This window comes from Chelmon rostratus, chromosome 11, assembly GCF_017976325.1.
Source record: "Chelmon rostratus isolate fCheRos1 chromosome 11, fCheRos1.pri, whole genome shotgun sequence".
In the NCBI taxonomy this organism is placed as follows: Eukaryota; Metazoa; Chordata; class Actinopteri; order Chaetodontiformes; family Chaetodontidae; genus Chelmon; species Chelmon rostratus.
In genome coordinates, this window is record NC_055668.1 from 7,465,249 (window position 1) to 7,485,162 (window position 19,914).

At 49.6% G+C, this 19,914-nt stretch overlaps 1 protein-coding gene across 2 annotated transcripts in view; it reads left to right on the forward strand.

Moving 5' to 3' along the window:
• The window catches only part of plpp4 (phospholipid phosphatase 4), a 55,251-nt gene that overhangs the window by 31,493 nt on the left and 3,844 nt on the right, over positions 1-19,914 (forward strand). Inside the window, exon 6 of one of the 2 annotated variants that reach the window (XM_041947933.1) lies at positions 18,693-18,863. The exons of the other annotated variant lie outside the window; for it this stretch is intronic. Within the exon in view, the coding sequence (XP_041803867.1) occupies positions 18,693-18,863 (171 nt within the window). The remainder of the gene's footprint in view (positions 1-18,692; positions 18,864-19,914) is intronic. 2 annotated transcript variants of the gene reach the window in all.

The window sequence follows — 19,914 nt, forward strand, 5'->3', positions numbered from 1 at the left end:
CCCCCTATATATTAGGCTGACATAGCGGCAGTCGTCATTCAAAACAAGCTCACCTCTTCCTCGCTTCACAGCAAGGAGGGTGGTCTGGTGAGACACTCACTCATGCTAATCAGAGAACCGGGGTTATATCCATAACCTTAAGTTCTCTTTCATAGCATTCGTTTCGTGTCTCACTATGGGGAAAATACTGACTCCCGGATTGCCAGACGAGCCTGTAAAGAAGACAACTGTCCCTAGTAAAACCTCACTGGGTAGGAGCCATGCTCTGAGAAGAACCCGTGCTCAGGACCATTTGTCCTAGAGTTGGCGCTGTGACATCCAACCTATAGAATCTAGCAAAAGTGTGGGTCGAGGCCCAGCATGCGGCTGCACACACCTCCTGAATGGAAACTCCCTTAAAAAGAGCCCAAGAGGTCGCTAGACCCCTGGTGGAATGTGCACGTAAGCCCGCAGGGGGTTGGAGACCTTTGCTACTGTAAGCAAGGGCAATAGCCCCTACTATCCAGTGAGAAAGACGCTGTTTGGACACTGGCATTCCCACATGTGGCTTTGCCCAGGACACAAACAACTGGCTGCCCTGTCTAAAACTCTGGGTCCTGTCAATGTAAATTCGTAGTGCACGAACCGGACACAGGTTATGCAAGCGCCGATGCTCCTCAGAGGAGAAAGGCGGAGGATAGAAAGCAACCAAATTTATGGGGGAGCATGAGCCCAACACCTTTGGGATAAAGGCTGGGTTAGGCTGCATACTGACACTAGTATTCCCAGGGGAAAACTGCATACATGCCCGATGCACAGAGAGGGCATGAATTTCGCCTATACGCTTAGCCGAGGCTAAGGCAAGCAACAACACTGTCTTCAAAGACAACATTTTTAACTCCGCTTGCTCTAAGGGTTCAAAAGGGGAACAGGAGAGAGCGGCTAGAACTGTGGGAAGATCCCACGATGGAACCAGTGGCCTAGACGTAGGCAATTTACGGCGTGCCCCCTTCATGAATCGACACACCAAGGGGTGCTGACCCACCGTCTTTCCATCAAGACCAACATGGCAGGCTGAAATGGCTGCCAAGTACACCTTGACAGTAGAAAAAGCCTTGCCCTTCTCAATGAGGTCCTGTAAAAATGACAGAATCACTGCTACAGAACACTGAAAAGGGATAGCTTGTGATTCCAAGCACCAGCTCTCAAACACGCGCCACTTATGCTCATACAGTGTCCTAGTTGATGAGGCTCTGGCACACTGAATAGTGTCAATAACATTGGAGGGAAGTTCCACCGCATTCAGGTTGAACCACTCACGGGCCAAGCCCATAGCGCTAGCCTCTCTGGGTGGGGATGGAAAATCTCCCCCTGCGCCTGAGACAACAGGTCCCGGCGAAGTGGCAGCGGCCACGGAGGGACAGACAGGAGCTGAAAAATCTCCGCCAGCCAGTGCTTCCCTGGCCAACGCGGGGCTACCAGGATCATGGACAGACCCCTCTCCCTCACTCTGGCCAGAGTTGGGGAAATGAGAGCCACTGGGGGAAAAGCATACAGGAGGGTTCTCGGCCACTCCTGAGACAGGGCATCTATCCCCAGAGGGGCTCCCTGGTCGCGCAGAGAGAAGAACAGGGGGCACTGTGTGTTCTCCGCTGACGCATAAACGTCCACGGTTGCCTGACCGAACCGTGACCAGATCTGCTTCACCACTTCGGGGTGAAGTTTCCAGTCTGCATAGAGTGGGTCGCGCCTGGATAACAGATCCGCCCCATAATTCAGAACTCCTGGTACATGAGTTGCTCTGAGTGACTGTAGGTGCACACTGCTCCAAACTATCAGTCTGTGTGCCAACGTGTGTAACTGGGGGGACCTCAGCCCCCCCTGTCTGTTGATATAAGCCACTACGGTGGAATTGTCCGTCCTCACCAGAACATGGTGACCTCTTAGCCACGGGAGGAAATGCCTTAGGGCTAGATGAACAGCTAGCAGCTCCAGACAATTTATGTGGGTAGAACGCATGTGAGGGTTCCACCTCCCGTTCACTGTTCTGCCCTCGTGGGTGGCACCCCAGCCAATCAGAGAAGCATCTGTGGTGATCACCTTCCTGGCTAGGACGGGTCCTATAGTCACCCCCTGAGTCAGAAAGCCCGGACTTCTCCACTGACGCAGGGCTAGCGAGCAGTCTGGGGAAACCCTCACTAGACGGCGGCCATCGCGATGAGGGTCCAGACCTTGAGAGGCTACCCAGCGCTGAAAGCCTCTCATATACAGGCGCCCCAGTGGTATGGCCACCACAGAGGAGGCCATCATGCCCAGCAGCCTCTGGCATTGTTTGAGTGTAACCATGTTGCCCCTTCGAAACATTGACAGGGTTGTCTGCATATTCTCCACTCTTTCCGGAGATATAACTACCTTGGCCTGGAGAGAGTCCAGGGTGAGCCCTATGAAGGTGATGTGTTGCACGGGCGTCATCATGCTCTTTTCTGCATTTATCTGAAAGCCCAGACCCACCAGGTGCTGCGTGAGAGCACCTGTGTGACACGCCACCTCCTGGCGAGTGGGAGCTGCCACTAGCCAATCGTCTATGTATGTGGCCACTCGAATCCCCCTTTCTCTGAGTGGGGCTACTGCCGCCTCGGTGCATTTTACAAACACCCTTGGGCTCAGTGACAGACCGAATGGCAGAACCATAAACTCGTAGGCTATCCCCTGGAAAGCAAACCGCAGTTCTCTTTCATAGCATTCGTTTCGTGTCTCACTATGGGGAACGCCTCCTGCGTGACCTCATCAGAAGCACAATAACACTACGCCAGCCTCCGATTGGCTGGCATGAGTGACGCCTATGTCAGGAGGAGGGGAACCCTCCCCCTATATATTAGGCTGACATAGCGGCAGTCGTCATTCAAAAACCTCTTCTCGCTTCTCACAGAAGCCTGTCGACAACTGTGCTGTTTTGGGCGCTAAGCTAAACTGTCCACAGACCGGAGTGCACAACTCGGTCACCGGGCGCTTCGTTCCCAGCTGTACAGTTGCACGCTAGTTAAGGAACAGTAGCAATACTCTTTCACAGCTAGCTCTTGGTATAAAGTAGCAATACTTTTGCCTGGGAAATAGCAATATTTTCCGAATCAAAGTAGCAATACTTTGGACATCGTGGGTAGTGTTAATAATACCAACTGGTAGCAATACCGTGTCACAGGTGTATTAACGGTACCACACAATAGGTAGCGATACCTCTAGAGGAGTAGCAATACTTCTGCCCCTACGCCAAGTAGCTGCACAAGCTATAAAGCGACCTTAAAACGCTGCTAGTGTTAATAGCAAGTTAGCTAACCATGGCTACCGCTATCAACCCCAGTGAAGTAGAGAAAAGCCCAAAGCTATGTCCCTGTGGCAACAAAATATCGAACTGGGACACTCACCCTGTGTGTGCTGCATGTCTGGGCTTACCCCACGCTCAGGCTGCCTTAAGCTCCACCGACGAGTGTATCCACTGCGCTGCCTTTCCACGTAAGCTGCTTCGCCGCCGACTAGCCCGCCAGGCTAGTCTGTCAGGGGGAGACCCGCTGATGTGCGAGACAGCTGCGCCGCAGGTAGACACGGACATGTCCGAGGGCTTGACCGCTACACCTGGACCGAGCTGGGCGGATGTAGATCCCCAGCTGCAGGACCCCGCTTTCCCGTCTCCGGAGATGGACGAGGTTTGCGAAAGCCTCGCCACCGCTCGGGCAATCCTGGGTGGAGATGCGGAGGGTGACGGAGATGAGTCGGCCGACTCGGAGCTCCTGTTGTCCGACGACGAAGAGGAGGACTCCATCCTCCTTGCTAGCGACCGCGGGGCTGCAAAGCCCCCCGTCGCAGAGGGAAGCGTCCAGCTCCCACCGTCGTCTCCCACCGACCTTGACATGCAGGACATGTGTAAGCGCGCGGCTAACAGGCTCAGCATCCCGTGGCCCGTCGCCCAAGCGGAGGTGGTGAAATCACGGTTTGACGGCAAAAAACTGCCCAAAGCAAAGAAGACGGGAAAGCAAATGTTGCCAATTTTCCCGGAGCTTCTGGACGAGATAGCCGTGACCTGGAAGGAGAGACCATACAGCGAGAAACACCCGATTGCGGGTAGCTCTCTGTTGGATTGTGAGGGAATGGAAGCCCATGGTGTCCGCCAGATGCCACCCATAGAGCCGCTGGTTGCGACCCACCTCCACCCAAAGGCCTCCATGTCTTCTTCGGCCCCCTCTCTTCCTTCCAAGATGGACCGCTTCCAGTCTAGCCTCACCGATAAGGGCTACAAGGCGGCGGCTCTGTCAGTGAGAGCCCTAAATGCCTCCTCCATGCTAATGGCTTATCAAGCTGAGCTGGAAGAGGACATGACGGCCAAACCAGATTCCACCTTGTGGGAAGAAATCTGCGTCATAACGGACCACGTCCTTCGTCTCCACAAAGTGGCCATACAAGCTACGGGGAGAGCCATGGGTCTCATGGTTCTCCAGGAGAGGGCACGCTGGCTCGGGCTCACGAATTTGACGACCAAGGAGAAGGAGGAGCTCCTCGACACTCCGGTCGTCCCTCAGGGTCTCTTCGGTGCAGCCGTCACCTCCATGCAGAAGAGATGTGAGGAGAAAAAGAGGGAGGATGAGGCGCTGAGACTTTGCCTGCCACGGAGGGCTCAACCCGCTGTCCCTGCGGCTCCACGCCAGACGTACGCGCAGGCCGTCTCCCACCCGGCCCCCGCTTTCAGGATCCCTAAAGTACCGAAAGCGCAGGCAGCCCCCCAGGCCCCTAGAGGTCCCAAGAACCCATGGTCTAGGAAGCAATCTCCCCAGGCCAGACCTCAACCTCAACCACCGCCACCTCCTCCAGCCACCGTGACTGGCAGGAAGAAGAAGCGGCCGGCCTGATAGCGTCTCCTCCGGAGGAGAGCGAGCCCAGTTCCCCCCGTTCGCGGGCCGCTCCACCTCCTCCCAGCTCCGTTCCAGGGCAAGTTCGACGGGACATGTTCCAGACAGAGTGCAGAAATCGGGCGGATGTTTGTGTTCTAGTGCCCGCGCATGTGAATCGAAAACGATGTTTTCAGTGTTGTCACACAAGCACTCACATGCATTCTGTAATAAAAGTGTCCCAACACGCGCATCCAGGCAGACTGCCGAGGGCGCTGTCAAATATGAAAAAATATTTCAAAAAAGATATGTTGATAAACAAGTCGAACTGCGCCATAACACAGCCAGTGGGGTCCAACAGCCCCACGGCCGTGACAACGCAGACGGTCCACGCGCCTCCATGCTGCCGGTTGAAGGCGTCGGAGCGCACGGACGGTGTGTGTTGCGCACAGGAGCCACAAGAGGGCGCCAGCACACCAATTTTGACAGAGTGGCCGGTCAGCCCACTCTCTTTACACAGGGAGAGCTGGGCTGCCTGCACTCAGTCAGCATGGGTGTTGAGAACGATAGAGAAGGGCTACAGGCTTCAGTTCAATATCGCTCCACCACAGTTCAAAGAGGTGTGTTACTCTCATGCTCAGGGCGAGTCTGCCAATATTCTCTGGGAAGAAATTTCAAATCTGAGAGAGAAAAGAGCCATCAGAGTTGTCCCTCCAGGCGAAGCTCAGAGCGGCTTCTACTCGAGGTATTTCCTAGTCCCAAAGAAAGGGGGGAGGGGGATGAGAGCCATTTTGGACCTCCGTGCCCTGAATCGTTATCTAAGGAAATACAAATTCAGGATGTTGACACATGCTTCTCTGCTGCGTTTCGTGCGCGCAGGCGACTGGTTCACGTCAATCGACCTGAGGGATGCTTATTTCCACATTCCCATATATCCCCCACACAGAAAATATCTGCGGTTTGCTTTCCAGGGGATAGCCTACGAGTTTATGGTTCTGCCATTCGGTCTGTCACTGAGCCCAAGGGTGTTTGTAAAATGCACCGAGGCGGCAGTAGCCCCACTCAGAGAAAGGGGGATTCGAGTGGCCACATACATAGACGATTGGCTAGTGGCAGCTCCCACTCGCCAGGAGGTGGCGTGTCACACAGGTGCTCTCACGCAGCACCTGGTGGGTCTGGGCTTTCAGATAAATGCAGAAAAGAGCATGATGACGCCCGTGCAACACATCACCTTCATAGGGCTCACCCTGGACTCTCTCCAGGCCAAGGTAGTTATATCTCCGGAAAGAGTGGAGAATATGCAGACAACCCTGTCAATGTTTCGAAGGGGCAACATGGTTACACTCAAACAATGCCAGAGGCTGCTGGGCATGATGGCCTCCTCTGTGGTGGCCATACCACTGGGGCGCCTGTATATGAGAGGCTTTCAGCGCTGGGTAGCCTCTCAAGGTCTGGACCCTCATCGCGATGGCCGCCGTCTAGTGAGGGTTTCCCCAGACTGCTCGCTAGCCCTGCGTCAGTGGAGAAGTCCGGGCTTTCTGACTCAGGGGGTGACTATAGGACCCGTCCTAGCCAGGAAGGTGATCACCACAGATGCTTCTCTGATTGGCTGGGGTGCCACCCACGAGGGCAGAACAGTGAACGGGAGGTGGAACCCTCACATGCGTTCTACCCACATAAATTGTCTGGAGCTGCTAGCTGTTCATCTAGCCCTAAGGCATTTCCTCCCGTGGCTAAGAGGTCACCATGTTCTGGTGAGGACGGACAATTCCACCGTAGTGGCTTATATCAACAGACAGGGGGGGCTGAGGTCCCCCCAGTTACACACGTTGGCACACAGACTGATAGTTTGGAGCAGTGTGCACCTACAGTCACTCAGAGCAACTCATGTACCAGGAGTTCTGAATTATGGGGCGGATCTGTTATCCAGGCGCGACCCACTCTATGCAGACTGGAAACTTCACCCCGAAGTGGTGAAGCAGATCTGGTCACGGTTCGGTCAGGCAACCGTGGACGTTTATGCGTCAGCGGAGAACACACAGTGCCCCCTGTTCTTCTCTCTGCGCGACCAGGGAGCCCCTCTGGGGATAGATGCCCTGTCTCAGGAGTGGCCGAGAACCCTCCTGTATGCTTTTCCCCCAGTGGCTCTCATTTCCCCAACTCTGGCCAGAGTGAGGGAGAGGGGTCTGTCCATGATCCTGGTAGCCCCGCGTTGGCCAGGGAAGCACTGGCTGGCGGAGATTTTTCAGCTCCTGTCTGTCCCTCCGTGGCCGCTGCCACTTCGCCGGGACCTGTTGTCTCAGGCGCAGGGGGAGATTTTCCATCCCCACCCAGAGAGGCTAGCGCTATGGGCTTGGCCCGTGAGTGGTTCAACCTGAATGCGGTGGAACTTCCCTCCAATGTTATTGACACTATTCAGTGTGCCAGAGCCTCATCAACTAGGACACTGTATGAGCATAAGTGGCGCGTGTTTGAGAGCTGGTGCTTGGAATCACAAGCTATCCCTTTTCAGTGTTCTGTAGCAGTGATTCTGTCATTTTTACAGGACCTCATTGAGAAGGGCAAGGCTTTTTCTACTGTCAAGGTGTACTTGGCAGCCATTTCAGCCTGCCATGTTGGTCTTGATGGAAAGACGGTGGGTCAGCACCCCTTGGTGTGTCGATTCATGAAGGGGGCACGCCGTAAATTGCCTACGTCTAGGCCACTGGTTCCATCGTGGGATCTTCCCACAGTTCTAGCCGCTCTCTCCTGTTCCCCTTTTGAACCCTTAGAGCAAGCGGAGTTAAAAATGTTGTCTTTGAAGACAGTGTTGTTGCTTGCCTTAGCCTCGGCTAAGCGTATAGGCGAAATTCATGCCCTCTCTGTGCATCGGGCATGTATGCAGTTTTCCCCTGGGAATACTAGTGTCAGTATGCAGCCTAACCCAGCCTTTATCCCAAAGGTGTTGGGCTCATGCTCCCCCATAAATTTGGTTGCTTTCTATCCTCCGCCTTTCTCCTCTGAGGAGCATCGGCGCTTGCATAACCTGTGTCCGGTTCGTGCACTACGAATTTACATTGACAGGACCCAGAGTTTTAGACAGGGCAGCCAGTTGTTTGTGTCCTGGGCAAAGCCACATGTGGGAATGCCAGTGTCCAAACAGCGTCTTTCTCACTGGATAGTAGGGGCTATTGCCCTTGCTTACAGTAGCAAAGGTCTCCAACCCCCTGCGGGCTTACGTGCACATTCCACCAGGGGTCTAGCGACCTCTTGGGCTCTTTTTAAGGGAGTTTCCATTCAGGAGGTGTGTGCAGCCGCATGCTGGGCCTCGACCCACACTTTTGCTAGATTCTATAGGTTGGATGTCACAGCGCCAACTCTAGGACAAATGGTCCTGAGCACGGGTTCTTCTCAGAGCATGGCTCCTACCCAGTGAGGTTTTACTAGGGACAGTTGTCTTCTTTACAGGCTCGTCTGGCAATCCGGGAGTCAGTATTTTCCCCATAGTGAGACACGAAACGAATGCTATGAAAGAGAACTTAAGGTTATGGATATAACCCCGGTTCTCTGATTAGCATGAGTGAGTGTCTCACCAGACCACCCTCCTTGCTGTGAAGCGAGGAAGAGGTGAGCTTGTTTTGAATGACGACTGCCGCTATGTCAGCCTAATATATAGGGGGAGGGTTCCCCTCCTCCTGACATAGGCGTCACTCATGCCAGCCAATCGGAGGCTGGCGTAGTGTTATTGTGCTTCTGATGAGGTCACGCAGGAGGCGTTCCCCATAGTGAGACACTCACTCATGCTAATCAGAGAACCGGGGTTATATCCATAACCTTAAGATATTTTCTGTGTGGGGGATATATGGGAATGTGGAAATAAGCATCCCTCAGGTCGATTGACGTGAACCAGTCGCCTGCGCGCACGAAACGCAGCAGAGAAGCATGTGTCAACATCCTGAATTTGTATTTCCTTAGATAACGATTCAGGGCACGGAGGTCCAAAATGGCTCTCATCCCCCTCCCCCCTTTCTTTGGGACTAGGAAATACCTCGAGTAGAAGCCGCTCTGAGCTTCGCCTGGAGGGACAACTCTGATGGCTCTTTTCTCTCTCAGATTTGAAATTTCTTCCCAGAGAATATTGGCAGACTCGCCCTGAGCATGAGAGTAACACACCTCTTTGAACTGTGGTGGAGCGATATTGAACTGAAGCCTGTAGCCCTTCTCTATCGTTCTCAACACCCATGCTGACTGAGTGCAGGCAGCCCAGCTCTCCCTGTGTAAAGAGAGTGGGCTGACCGGCCACTCTGTCAAAATTGGTGTGCTGGCGCCCTCTTGTGGCTCCTGTGCGCAACACACACCGTCCGTGCGCTCCGACGCCTTCAACCGGCAGCATGGAGGCGCGTGGACCGTCTGCGTTGTCACGGCCGTGGGGCTGTTGGACCCCACTGGCTGTGTTATGGCGCAGTTCGACTTGTTTATCAACATATCTTTTTTGAAATATTTTTTCATATTTGACAGCGCCCTCGGCAGTCTGCCTGGATACGCGTGTTGGGACACTTTTATTACAGAATGCATGTGAGTGCTTGTGTGACAACACTGAAAACATCGTTTTCGATTCACATGCGCGGGCACTAGAACACAAACATCCGCCCGATTTCTGCACTCTGTCTGGAACATGTCCCGTCGAACTTGCCCTGGAACGGAGCTGGGAGGAGGTGGAGCGGCCCGCGAACGGGGGGAACTGGGCTCGCTCTCCTCCGGAGGAGACGCTATCAGGCCGGCCGCTTCTTCTTCCTGCCAGTCACGGTGGCTGGAGGAGGTGGCGGTGGTTGAGGTTGAGGTCTGGCCTGGGGAGATTGCTTCCTAGACCATGGGTTCTTGGGACCTCTAGGGGCCTGGGGGGCTGCCTGCGCTTTCGGTACTTTAGGGATCCTGAAAGCGGGGGCCGGGTGGGAGACGGCCTGCGCGTACGTCTGGCGTGGAGCCGCAGGGACAGCGGGTTGAGCCCTCCGTGGCAGGCAAAGTCTCAGCGCCTCATCCTCCCTCTTTTTCTCCTCACATCTCTTCTGCATGGAGGTGACGGCTGCACCGAAGAGACCCTGAGGGACGACCGGAGTGTCGAGGAGCTCCTCCTTCTCCTTGGTCGTCAAATTCGTGAGCCCGAGCCAGCGTGCCCTCTCCTGGAGAACCATGAGACCCATGGCTCTCCCCGTAGCTTGTATGGCCACTTTGTGGAGACGAAGGACGTGGTCCGTTATGACGCAGATTTCTTCCCACAAGGTGGAATCTGGTTTGGCCGTCATGTCCTCTTCCAGCTCAGCTTGATAAGCCATTAGCATGGAGGAGGCATTTAGGGCTCTCACTGACAGAGCCGCCGCCTTGTAGCCCTTATCGGTGAGGCTAGACTGGAAGCGGTCCATCTTGGAAGGAAGAGAGGGGGCCGAAGAAGACATGGAGGCCTTTGGGTGGAGGTGGGTCGCAACCAGCGGCTCTATGGGTGGCATCTGGCGGACACCATGGGCTTCCATTCCCTCACAATCCAACAGAGAGCTACCCGCAATCGGGTGTTTCTCGCTGTATGGTCTCTCCTTCCAGGTCACGGCTATCTCGTCCAGAAGCTCCGGGAAAATTGGCAACATTTGCTTTCCCGTCTTCTTTGCTTTGGGCAGTTTTTTGCCGTCAAACCGTGATTTCACCACCTCCGCTTGGGCGACGGGCCACGGGATGCTGAGCCTGTTAGCCGCGCGCTTACACATGTCCTGCATGTCAAGGTCGGTGGGAGACGACGGTGGGAGCTGGACGCTTCCCTCTGCGACGGGGGGCTTTGCAGCCCCGCGGTCGCTAGCAAGGAGGATGGAGTCCTCCTCTTCGTCGTCGGACAACAGGAGCTCCGAGTCGGCCGACTCATCTCCGTCACCCTCCGCATCTCCACCCAGGATTGCCCGAGCGGTGGCGAGGCTTTCGCAAACCTCGTCCATCTCCGGAGACGGGAAAGCGGGGTCCTGCAGCTGGGGATCTACATCCGCCCAGCTCGGTCCAGGTGTAGCGGTCAAGCCCTCGGACATGTCCGTGTCTACCTGCGGCGCAGCTGTCTCGCACATCAGCGGGTCTCCCCCTGACAGACTAGCCTGGCGGGCTAGTCGGCGGCGAAGCAGCTTACGTGGAAAGGCAGCGCAGTGGATACACTCGTCGGTGGAGCTTAAGGCAGCCTGAGCGTGGGGTAAGCCCAGACATGCAGCACACACAGGGTGAGTGTCCCAGTTCGATATTTTGTTGCCACAGGGACATAGCTTTGGGCTTTTCTCTACTTCACTGGGGTTGATAGCGGTAGCCATGGTTAGCTAACTTGCTATTAACACTAGCAGCGTTTTAAGGTCGCTTTATAGCTTGTGCAGCTACTTGGCGTAGGGGCAGAAGTATTGCTACTCCTCTAGAGGTATCGCTACCTATTGTGTGGTACCGTTAATACACCTGTGACACGGTATTGCTACCAGTTGGTATTATTAACACTACCCACGATGTCCAAAGTATTGCTACTTTGATTCGGAAAATATTGCTATTTCCCAGGCAAAAGTATTGCTACTTTATACCAAGAGCTAGCTGTGAAAGAGTATTGCTACTGTTCCTTAACTAGCGTGCAACTGTACAGCTGGGAACGAAGCGCCCGGTGACCGAGTTGTGCACTCCGGTCTGTGGACAGTTTAGCTTAGCGCCCAAAACAGCACAGTTGTCGACAGGCTTCTGTGAGAAGCGAGAAGAGGTTTTTGAATGACGACTGCCGCTATGTCAGCCTAATATATAGGGGGAGGGTTCCCCTCCTCCTGACATAGGCGTCACTCATGCCAGCCAATCGGAGGCTGGCGTAGTGTTATTGTGCTTCTGATGAGGTCACGCAGGAGGCGTTCCCCATAGTGAGACACGAAACGAATGCTATGAAAGAGAACCCCAACTGCGGCATGCTTGATAGTTATATTGCTTGTTTTTCCTCAAATTTGTGTTACATTTCCACTCTAGATGTACATATGCGCAAGGTAATTGCAAAAAATACTGCAGGGATGTGTAAATGGTTGCACCAGCTGAAGCATTTAACGTGACAGCAAAATCCTTGAACTCATATATATTTATTTATTTGTATTTCATATTCTATCTGAAAACGTTAAATGTGAGCTCAGGAAGATGTGTTCTTGAGAATGAGAACGTGTGTGTGTGCGCTCAAACAAAATGCCTCTCAAATGGTTTGCGAATGTGTTTAATTGCCATCCTGCTGTGAGGGCGACTGTCTTAAACCGCTCTATAAAAGGCTTCAAATCAAACGTGGGATTAATTGCTCTTAATTAGATAGTGAAAGATAGCAGATAGTCTTTTTCTTAACGATAAAGACGGCTGTAATTTCATGGCCCAGTCTGATTTCAAATTGATGTTTTAGTATAATATTACAGCACTTTCTCACAGCTTCTCAGACACCTGCTGTAAGGAAGAAATGCTTTGAAGTGCTGGCTGCATCCCACAAGAAATGGCAGAGAGGGACATTGCTCCGTGATTCACTGCAGCACTGTGTATGGATTACATTCATCTGCGCAACAGCTCTAATGGCCTTATGTTGTTGCACTGCGAGTGAGAAAGTGATTGAGCGAACCGTGCGACAGGGACACAGGGAGCACCCATGTGCCGGCACGTCCAGAGAGCGGAAGGAATTCAATTTCCTGTCTGTGTCCCTTTTCACCACAGCAGCGTAGAAGTTTTTACGCAGACAAATGTGACAATGGACAGCGTGTCGGGCAAAGCAAATGGCAAGAGTGAACGTAGCCGTATTCAAGGTGGCATCTGGACATAACGCAACATCGCTTCTGGCTGGTATGAAGCCCGAGGCTCAGACTGTAGGTAAAAGAAACCATTTTGCATCCAGACACTCTTGTCTCTCCCAAAAGGATGCAACATAATCTCCTTGATACATAGTAAAAATAAAACCAAAACTAATCCATCAGAAACAGCCAGGACAAAAATATAAATATACACTAGGCTTCAGTGTTTGATGACAGCTATTTTTTAAAAGTACACAAACTATTATTGCATTTCAAAGTTTTTTAAAGCCGCTCAGGGTTCTCTGTGTTTTGATTTATTTTCTTCACCTCAAAGCAAAGTAACATGGTAAAATTGGAAATTGGAGGAGACAGGTCCCAGAAAGACAAAAACAAACAGATAAATACCAACTCCCCTGAACCCACTGCACCAATATATAGAGCAGTAAAGCAAGCCGGCCCTGAAGCATGAGCTGCAAATCGTCTCCTTCTTATTCATATTCATCTCAGTGTCTCTCCTTGTGCCTATTAAGCCATTAGATATGATCAATTAAAATGCACTTTCAAAAAATAATGAATCCTGTGAGGGACCTAATCATGTTTTGAGTCTCCGCATAGCTTCTTTCACTTATGCACAACCATCTATATTAAATCAGCCTTAGCTTTGAATGTCCATCGTATTGCCTCATTCAGAGAGAATTGCACCTTTGCCAAATGTGCCCTGATGTTTTTACTGTAACTCTCTCAATCTGTGTCTGGAGAGGTCGACGAACATCTTGTGTTGGAGTGCAGCAGCGATTACGCGGACCTAACAATGAGTTCCTGTCGGAATTTGGATGTTAATGGTGGAATCTGCATCAGCCGCTTCTGACGAGAGGCAGAGGGGTGCCTCGCTTGTCCCTGCAAGGGTCGAAGGTCAGAGATAGAAAGCGGAGCTGTTACTGTCAGTGATCCGCTCAACGGGTCATATGTGTGTGCGGCCACAGTTCAATGACAGACGTTCCAACAGAAATAAAGTGGAGAAAGGTAAAGAGACCAAAATCATTAGACGACAGAGGCTTTGACCGGAGCATGACACCAGTCTTTGAAGCCAAACCCTGTAGTTTGATAGAGCACTTATCTACCACTTGTCAAAAACAGGCTCAACAGAACAATCCTAATTCACCGTGGCTTCCTTTTCTGCCATGCAGTCTGCGGTGCTTCTCCTCTTATCGCCCGTTCCTTCATGCCTCGTACCTCATCTCATTTAGAGCTCTTAGATCTGCCCAGTCGTTGCCGGGCCAACCTCCCTCACCGCTGACCCCTGCCACTCCCACATGCTCACAGACGAAATTAGATCACACGGTGCTTTGGATACTTTCACAGTGGAAAAATGGCTCAATGGAGTGTACTGAGAATGAAAATATGCATCCTGCACTTCCTCTATCCTGGAGCGGGGTGAGACTATTGTCCCACAAAGTAACACACCGTGATCATTTTGAAGCTACCAATGACTTAAAAATAATGAAAATTGTCTCTAGGTTTCAGTAAAAACAGTTGCTAATTAGCAGCAAGCAGAAAATAGCTGCAGCTGATGGGAATGTCGTTAGTTTTGTTAGAATTTCTACATAAACCAGAGTATTGGACACATTTAAATTTTGACCTGATGATGGCACTAAATGAAAATTCAGAGGATGACCAAAGTTATGGTAATTTATGCTGAAGGGAGAACACATGTTCGCACCAAATGGGTGCAGGGATGTAAGTTGGGTATAAGAGTGGATGTGAAAAAGTATGTAAGACTCAGACTAAGTTATGTTCAATTTATGATGCTGCTCTGCCCAAGTCAAATTGACATCAATCATACTTTTTTTTCCATCTTTCCACATTTTTTTCACCGCTCTTTCTCAGTTCTTCCATGTTTGCAGAAATCACCCCCATTTGCTTCTGAAAAGTGCATCCACTCTCACTTCTTATTCACTCGCAACCTCTGAACAAACCTTGTGCTCGTTCCAAGATGAAAAAAAAAAACAATCGCCCTGCATTCATCAGTCTCATTAGGAATCTTTGTTTTGTCTCAGAGGAATTACTGTTATAGGCTTTTTAAATGCATGAGGCAGCTTCATTGCTAAGATGTCTTTCCCTTTGTTGACCTCCTCTCTGTCCTCTGGCCTTTCCGGGACTCCTGCTGCCTCTTGGGGAGCATCCTTCAATGGGTCTTGAGTACACCTAGTATTCGCCCTGCCGCTGCACATATATTGGCTTAGTTAATTATGCTAAATTTACATGTAGAAATGTGTTTGTGTGTGTCTCTGTGTGAGAGCGACGCGTACTTGCTACCCCCACTCATGTATAATGCATAACACCAAAGCATTTTTATTAGTGTAATCCTCAAGATGTTGACTCACTGTGTCTGCAAACATATTGTTTGTATGCATTATGGAAATAAAGCACACACATTTACTGCTACTTATGATACAATTGGTAATTAGAATGCAATCTCTTCATATCAGTGTTACAAATCTATAAATCTACATAATACTGTATACATATCTATGTATATATATATATATATATATATATACAATACATACATACATATATGTTTCCATTTACAGTTACTTCATGTTTTTTCTGTCTTTATTACCACATATAATTTCATAAAAGCCCCAAACTCAAAAATGAAGAAAAACTGAGAGATATACCTAAGCCCATTTTAAAAATTTAGTCTTTTCTGTTTCAGTAGTTTCCTTCAGTCCAGACACGCATAAATTAGTATTGAACTTGACATTTTTTGCTTTGAAACCACGGGTGAATAAATGTGTTCATCCTCTGAGGGATTGGTGACCTGTCCATGGGGTTTCCCTGCCTTATTCTCAAAGCATGCTTGGATAAGATCCAGCCCTCGTCACTCTGAATGAATAATGATAACAAGGAATCATGACAAACTGCGTCCCTGTGGGATCCCAAACCGAGTTTTGTGCCCTGTCGTCACGAAGAAATGGAATTTTGGGAGCTGAATTTGATTTTCATACAGAACAAGATAAAAAAACAAAGAAAGCCACAATAAACGCTGTACTAATATGTATTTATCTGCGTGTTAGAAAGTTGCAGTTCATCGGTGGATCAGCTCAAGAGAAACTGCACAATCGGAGGTGAGGTGTTTGGGAAATGTGTGATTTCGTTATGTAAAGCTGCTGTGAGTTCTCCCAACTTAAAGTGTTCAGTCAGCAGACTGAGTCACTGGTTCATGGATAATTTAGCTCTGTCTATCCAAATGAGTAATGCAATCGTCTGAGCTTTGGTTAAAGCCATTAAAATGAATGGTGCGAGCTGCTGTGGGAATGGATATGTGGAGAGGTCATCCAGAAGTGAGATGAATGGGCGGTGAGGGCGAGGATGCTGAGACTGAGGATCTCAGATGGCTTCTTCATAGCCTCCGAACAGAAGGACCGGACTGATGAACTGAGCCAGAGATGAATGCTGTTTTCTGTTCAGCCAGTGAGGTAAACTTTGTGGGTGGGGATGATGATGTGTTGGATTTTATATACCACAGGGTGTCAATTAATTCTTTAGCATATTCCATATTTTCCCTGCTCTCCATATGGGTGAATTTTACCGACTGAATCCATTAACTTGATTAATCTAGCCCTCTGTGAATTCAGCTTCCAAAGGCTATCAACTACTGGCCCACTTTAAAAGCTTAAGCTATTAAATTGGACCCACTGGCCAAATTTATTCTCACAACTTAAACCACCATATGGTCTCTAGCAGGTGAGGTTGTGAAGCGGTCCATACAGTCAGCGGTATGAGCTTCCCATATTGGTTCCACTTGATTACCGTCTGTTCTAGGCCGTGTTAACTGTACTGTTTTGGCTGGGCGGTCCACCATTTTGGTCCAGAATAAAAATGTCTCACCAACTATTGGATAAATTGACTTGAAAATGTGATCAGACACTCGTGGTCACCAGAGGATGACCCCTGTGGACTTTACCAGTCACTTTTCATCTAGCATCACCATCAGGTTGACATTTGAATGAATGTCTTAACAACTATTGGATGGATTTCCTTGAAATTTGCCACAGATATTTAAGGTCCCAGTAGGATAAATTAAAAAGATTCCCTACCTTTTAACCAAGCACTGTCTTCAGATCAATATTTCAGCCCCTTGATGAAATACCTGCAATACCAATGAAATTGCCATCAATCTCAGCTGCTTTTTGAATCTAGTGCTAATGAGCAATTGTTAACTAAGATGATAAGCATGATACCTGCTAAATATCACCGTCATATCATTGTCAGCATGCTGAAAGCATTTAGCTCAAAGCACCACTGTGCCAAAGCGCGACCTGCAGTGCCAGAAGCATCTATGTTAATGGGCCTCCCTGCATGGCCAGAGCCGATTGGCCACCACATGTCTACTCAGCACTCACACTGGGTGTAATCATAGGACCCCTGCTTGGTTTTGTTCACTGATATTTCTAATTAAATTTTATTCAAACAGCATTAACTCTAAAATTAGTTAAGGCTTTTTTTTATCATGTTGCACCACCTAATGGCAGTGTGTCAGCTTCACTTCAGTGTTCATTTCCACCAGGCAGCTTGTTGGAGGTGCAGAGCTCCACCACATTGAAAGCAAGCCTCTACAGCCTACACTGTCCAGTTACTGTTGATTCCTGATTCCTGCATTTATGGGGCCAACACAGTTTATCTTATGTCCACTTGTTGTCCATGTTGCCGACATTTAACCCACACAAGCTCACACCAATATGTCAGCTGGGTAGCAACAACCAGAAAACCAGTGCCCCATACTTATTTTTGTGGAAACCAGCCAAAACCACATGTTAGATTCAGTCAGTTTTAAAGTAGAAATGCAATCAAGTGAACTATGTCCATCATATCCGGTTATTTCCATAACCATATTATAATAAAAATGTAATATCAGCCTATACCAGCCGTCCAATATATTGGTCTAAATTGCCTCATGGAAAATGTTCTTAAGTTCTTAATGGAGTCAACTCCTTCTCCCCGACAGCAGGACAGCCACTGAGACAGCTGGACTTTCTACCTCTGACTTTTCTCCCATCATCCTTCCTCTCTCTCTACAGGCTGCACACGTGTCCTCGTCCTTAGTATTCTGGGCCAGTTCGCGGGTTGAGGGACAAATGGGCAGCTGATGGGTGCTGATGGGTGCTGATGGGTGCTGTTTGGCCCGCTGCAGCAGTAAACTAATGACCCTGTCTCAGTGGCACCTTTTACAGCTCCATCACACAACCTTTAATTCATACAATTAGACCACCACTGTTTTTCTGTCACTATCCACCATCAGCTAAGACACAGACCTCCTTGAGCACAGCATGGCCAGAAGCTAAGTCATTTGTTTCTCATACAAGGTTTTGGCTTCACTGTGACCTCAGGCTCTCAGGTCACAGGTGGTTCTGTGAATATTTTTCATTAACTACTGTATGTATAATGTATCAGCTCTATACTAATCTTGACATGTGGTATAATTTGGGACTGGCATAGTCTCTCTCTTATCTCAGTTAGGCAGTGATTGCACACAACCAGTCTTTAAGAATCTAATTTTGTGCTGCGTATTGGCTCAAGGATGCACAATGATGCCACATTCAACAGTATGCAGGAGTGTGCACATTCCTAAATACGACTCCTGCAGTGTGTGGGTTGTGCTTAGCACAGCTGTATAGATCTGGTGGTGTGTTTGCCTTCGCCTGCTCTCAGGCACCTGTCACACACAGTGATTTAGTATGAAGGCAGTGAGCTTACCTGCAAGGGGATGAGAGTGGACAAGCTGCAAATCTCCCATGTGTATTCTTCATTATGTTTTAAAAGGCTTTATTGTCACGCTATAGTTATCCAGGTTGTTGCAGGTATGTTGCTTTTATCATTTTGCACATGTCACCTGTTGCACATTTTAGAGACACTCCCTTGAGACATGGTCCCAGTCTGATTCCACAGCCACAGAGAGGATGAGAATTTTTAATCTGAATGCTGTATATAATTATCAATCTTGACCACCTTCGCTTCTTTCTCTTTGTCTGTCCACTTCTCCGCCTGCTAGTTGCATTCTCCGGTCTTGGCTTCACATCCTTCTACCTGGCGGGCAAGCTGCAGTGTTTTACAGATCAGGGTCGAGGGCGTAGCTGGCGTCTCTGCGCCATGGTGCTGCCTCTCTACAGCGCTATGATGATTGCATTGTCCCGGACCTGCGACTACAAGCACCACTGGCAAGGTCCGCCTAACAGCTCAGACGCAGCACATGTGAATATGATTTTCCTGCATCAGTCCAAATTACTTTCAACTAAATGCTGTGTCGTCTGAAATTACGTCGTGTTTTATCAGCCTGAGAAGGATTGCTGTGCAGAAGACTGTTTCATTCGCACCTGGCTCTAGGCACTTTTATAATCATTATACAGATCATTTATAAGGCAAACTGGGGGTGCTGCTCATTTCAAACAGCTGCACTGCTGTAATCACATTTTTATCTGAATCAGCATGGCTGACAAATCAAGGAAAGGCTTAAAAAATAACACTGGGCAGCTTGTTATTTGTCCAACAGACTGAAAATTGTGTTTTATAAGGCTGTTTTCTGTCAGCTATAGCATAATGCCTCATATGATAATGAGGAGGCATTTAATTCAGCAGCCTGGGAAAAAAAATGGAATTACAAGCTTCAGTTTTTCATATCTGTTCTGACAGAGCTGGAGAGACTTGGAGGGACAGAGGGAAGGGAATGCATGTGGGTGGGGTGCAGGAGAGAAAATGTGGTAATATGATGACTGCTCTATCATATGGTGTTAATTAGGTTTAGTACAGCCATATGTTCCTGGTGAGCAGGACTACACAACAGACAAGTCTTTTAACAAGCAGGATTTATTTACATCAAAAGTACAACACATCGCAGTAGTTACATAGCAACATGCAAGCCGACCACTTCCTGCGTCCTCTTAGTAATTCTTAGCTCGACACATAACATTCTGCCCCCCTCTCTCCCCGGCAGACTGTACATAAGCAGCAGTGGTGCAGCCCATTAAACTTGAGGGGCCCCACTCTGCACTCAGTGTAAACACAAGCTGGGAGCCCCCATTAGCCTGGCTGCTGAGCCGTGCTTGATGGATACTAATATTCTCACCATCCTTTTGCACTTTGGAGGTGCGCTCTGTTCTCGAGGGAAAGGTTGGCCTTCCAATCGCTTTCTCAATGAGACACCAAACTAATATATCCCATTAAGTCACAGGCTATTAAATTCAGTTGACAGGAGTCGATGAAACATTCACAGAGCA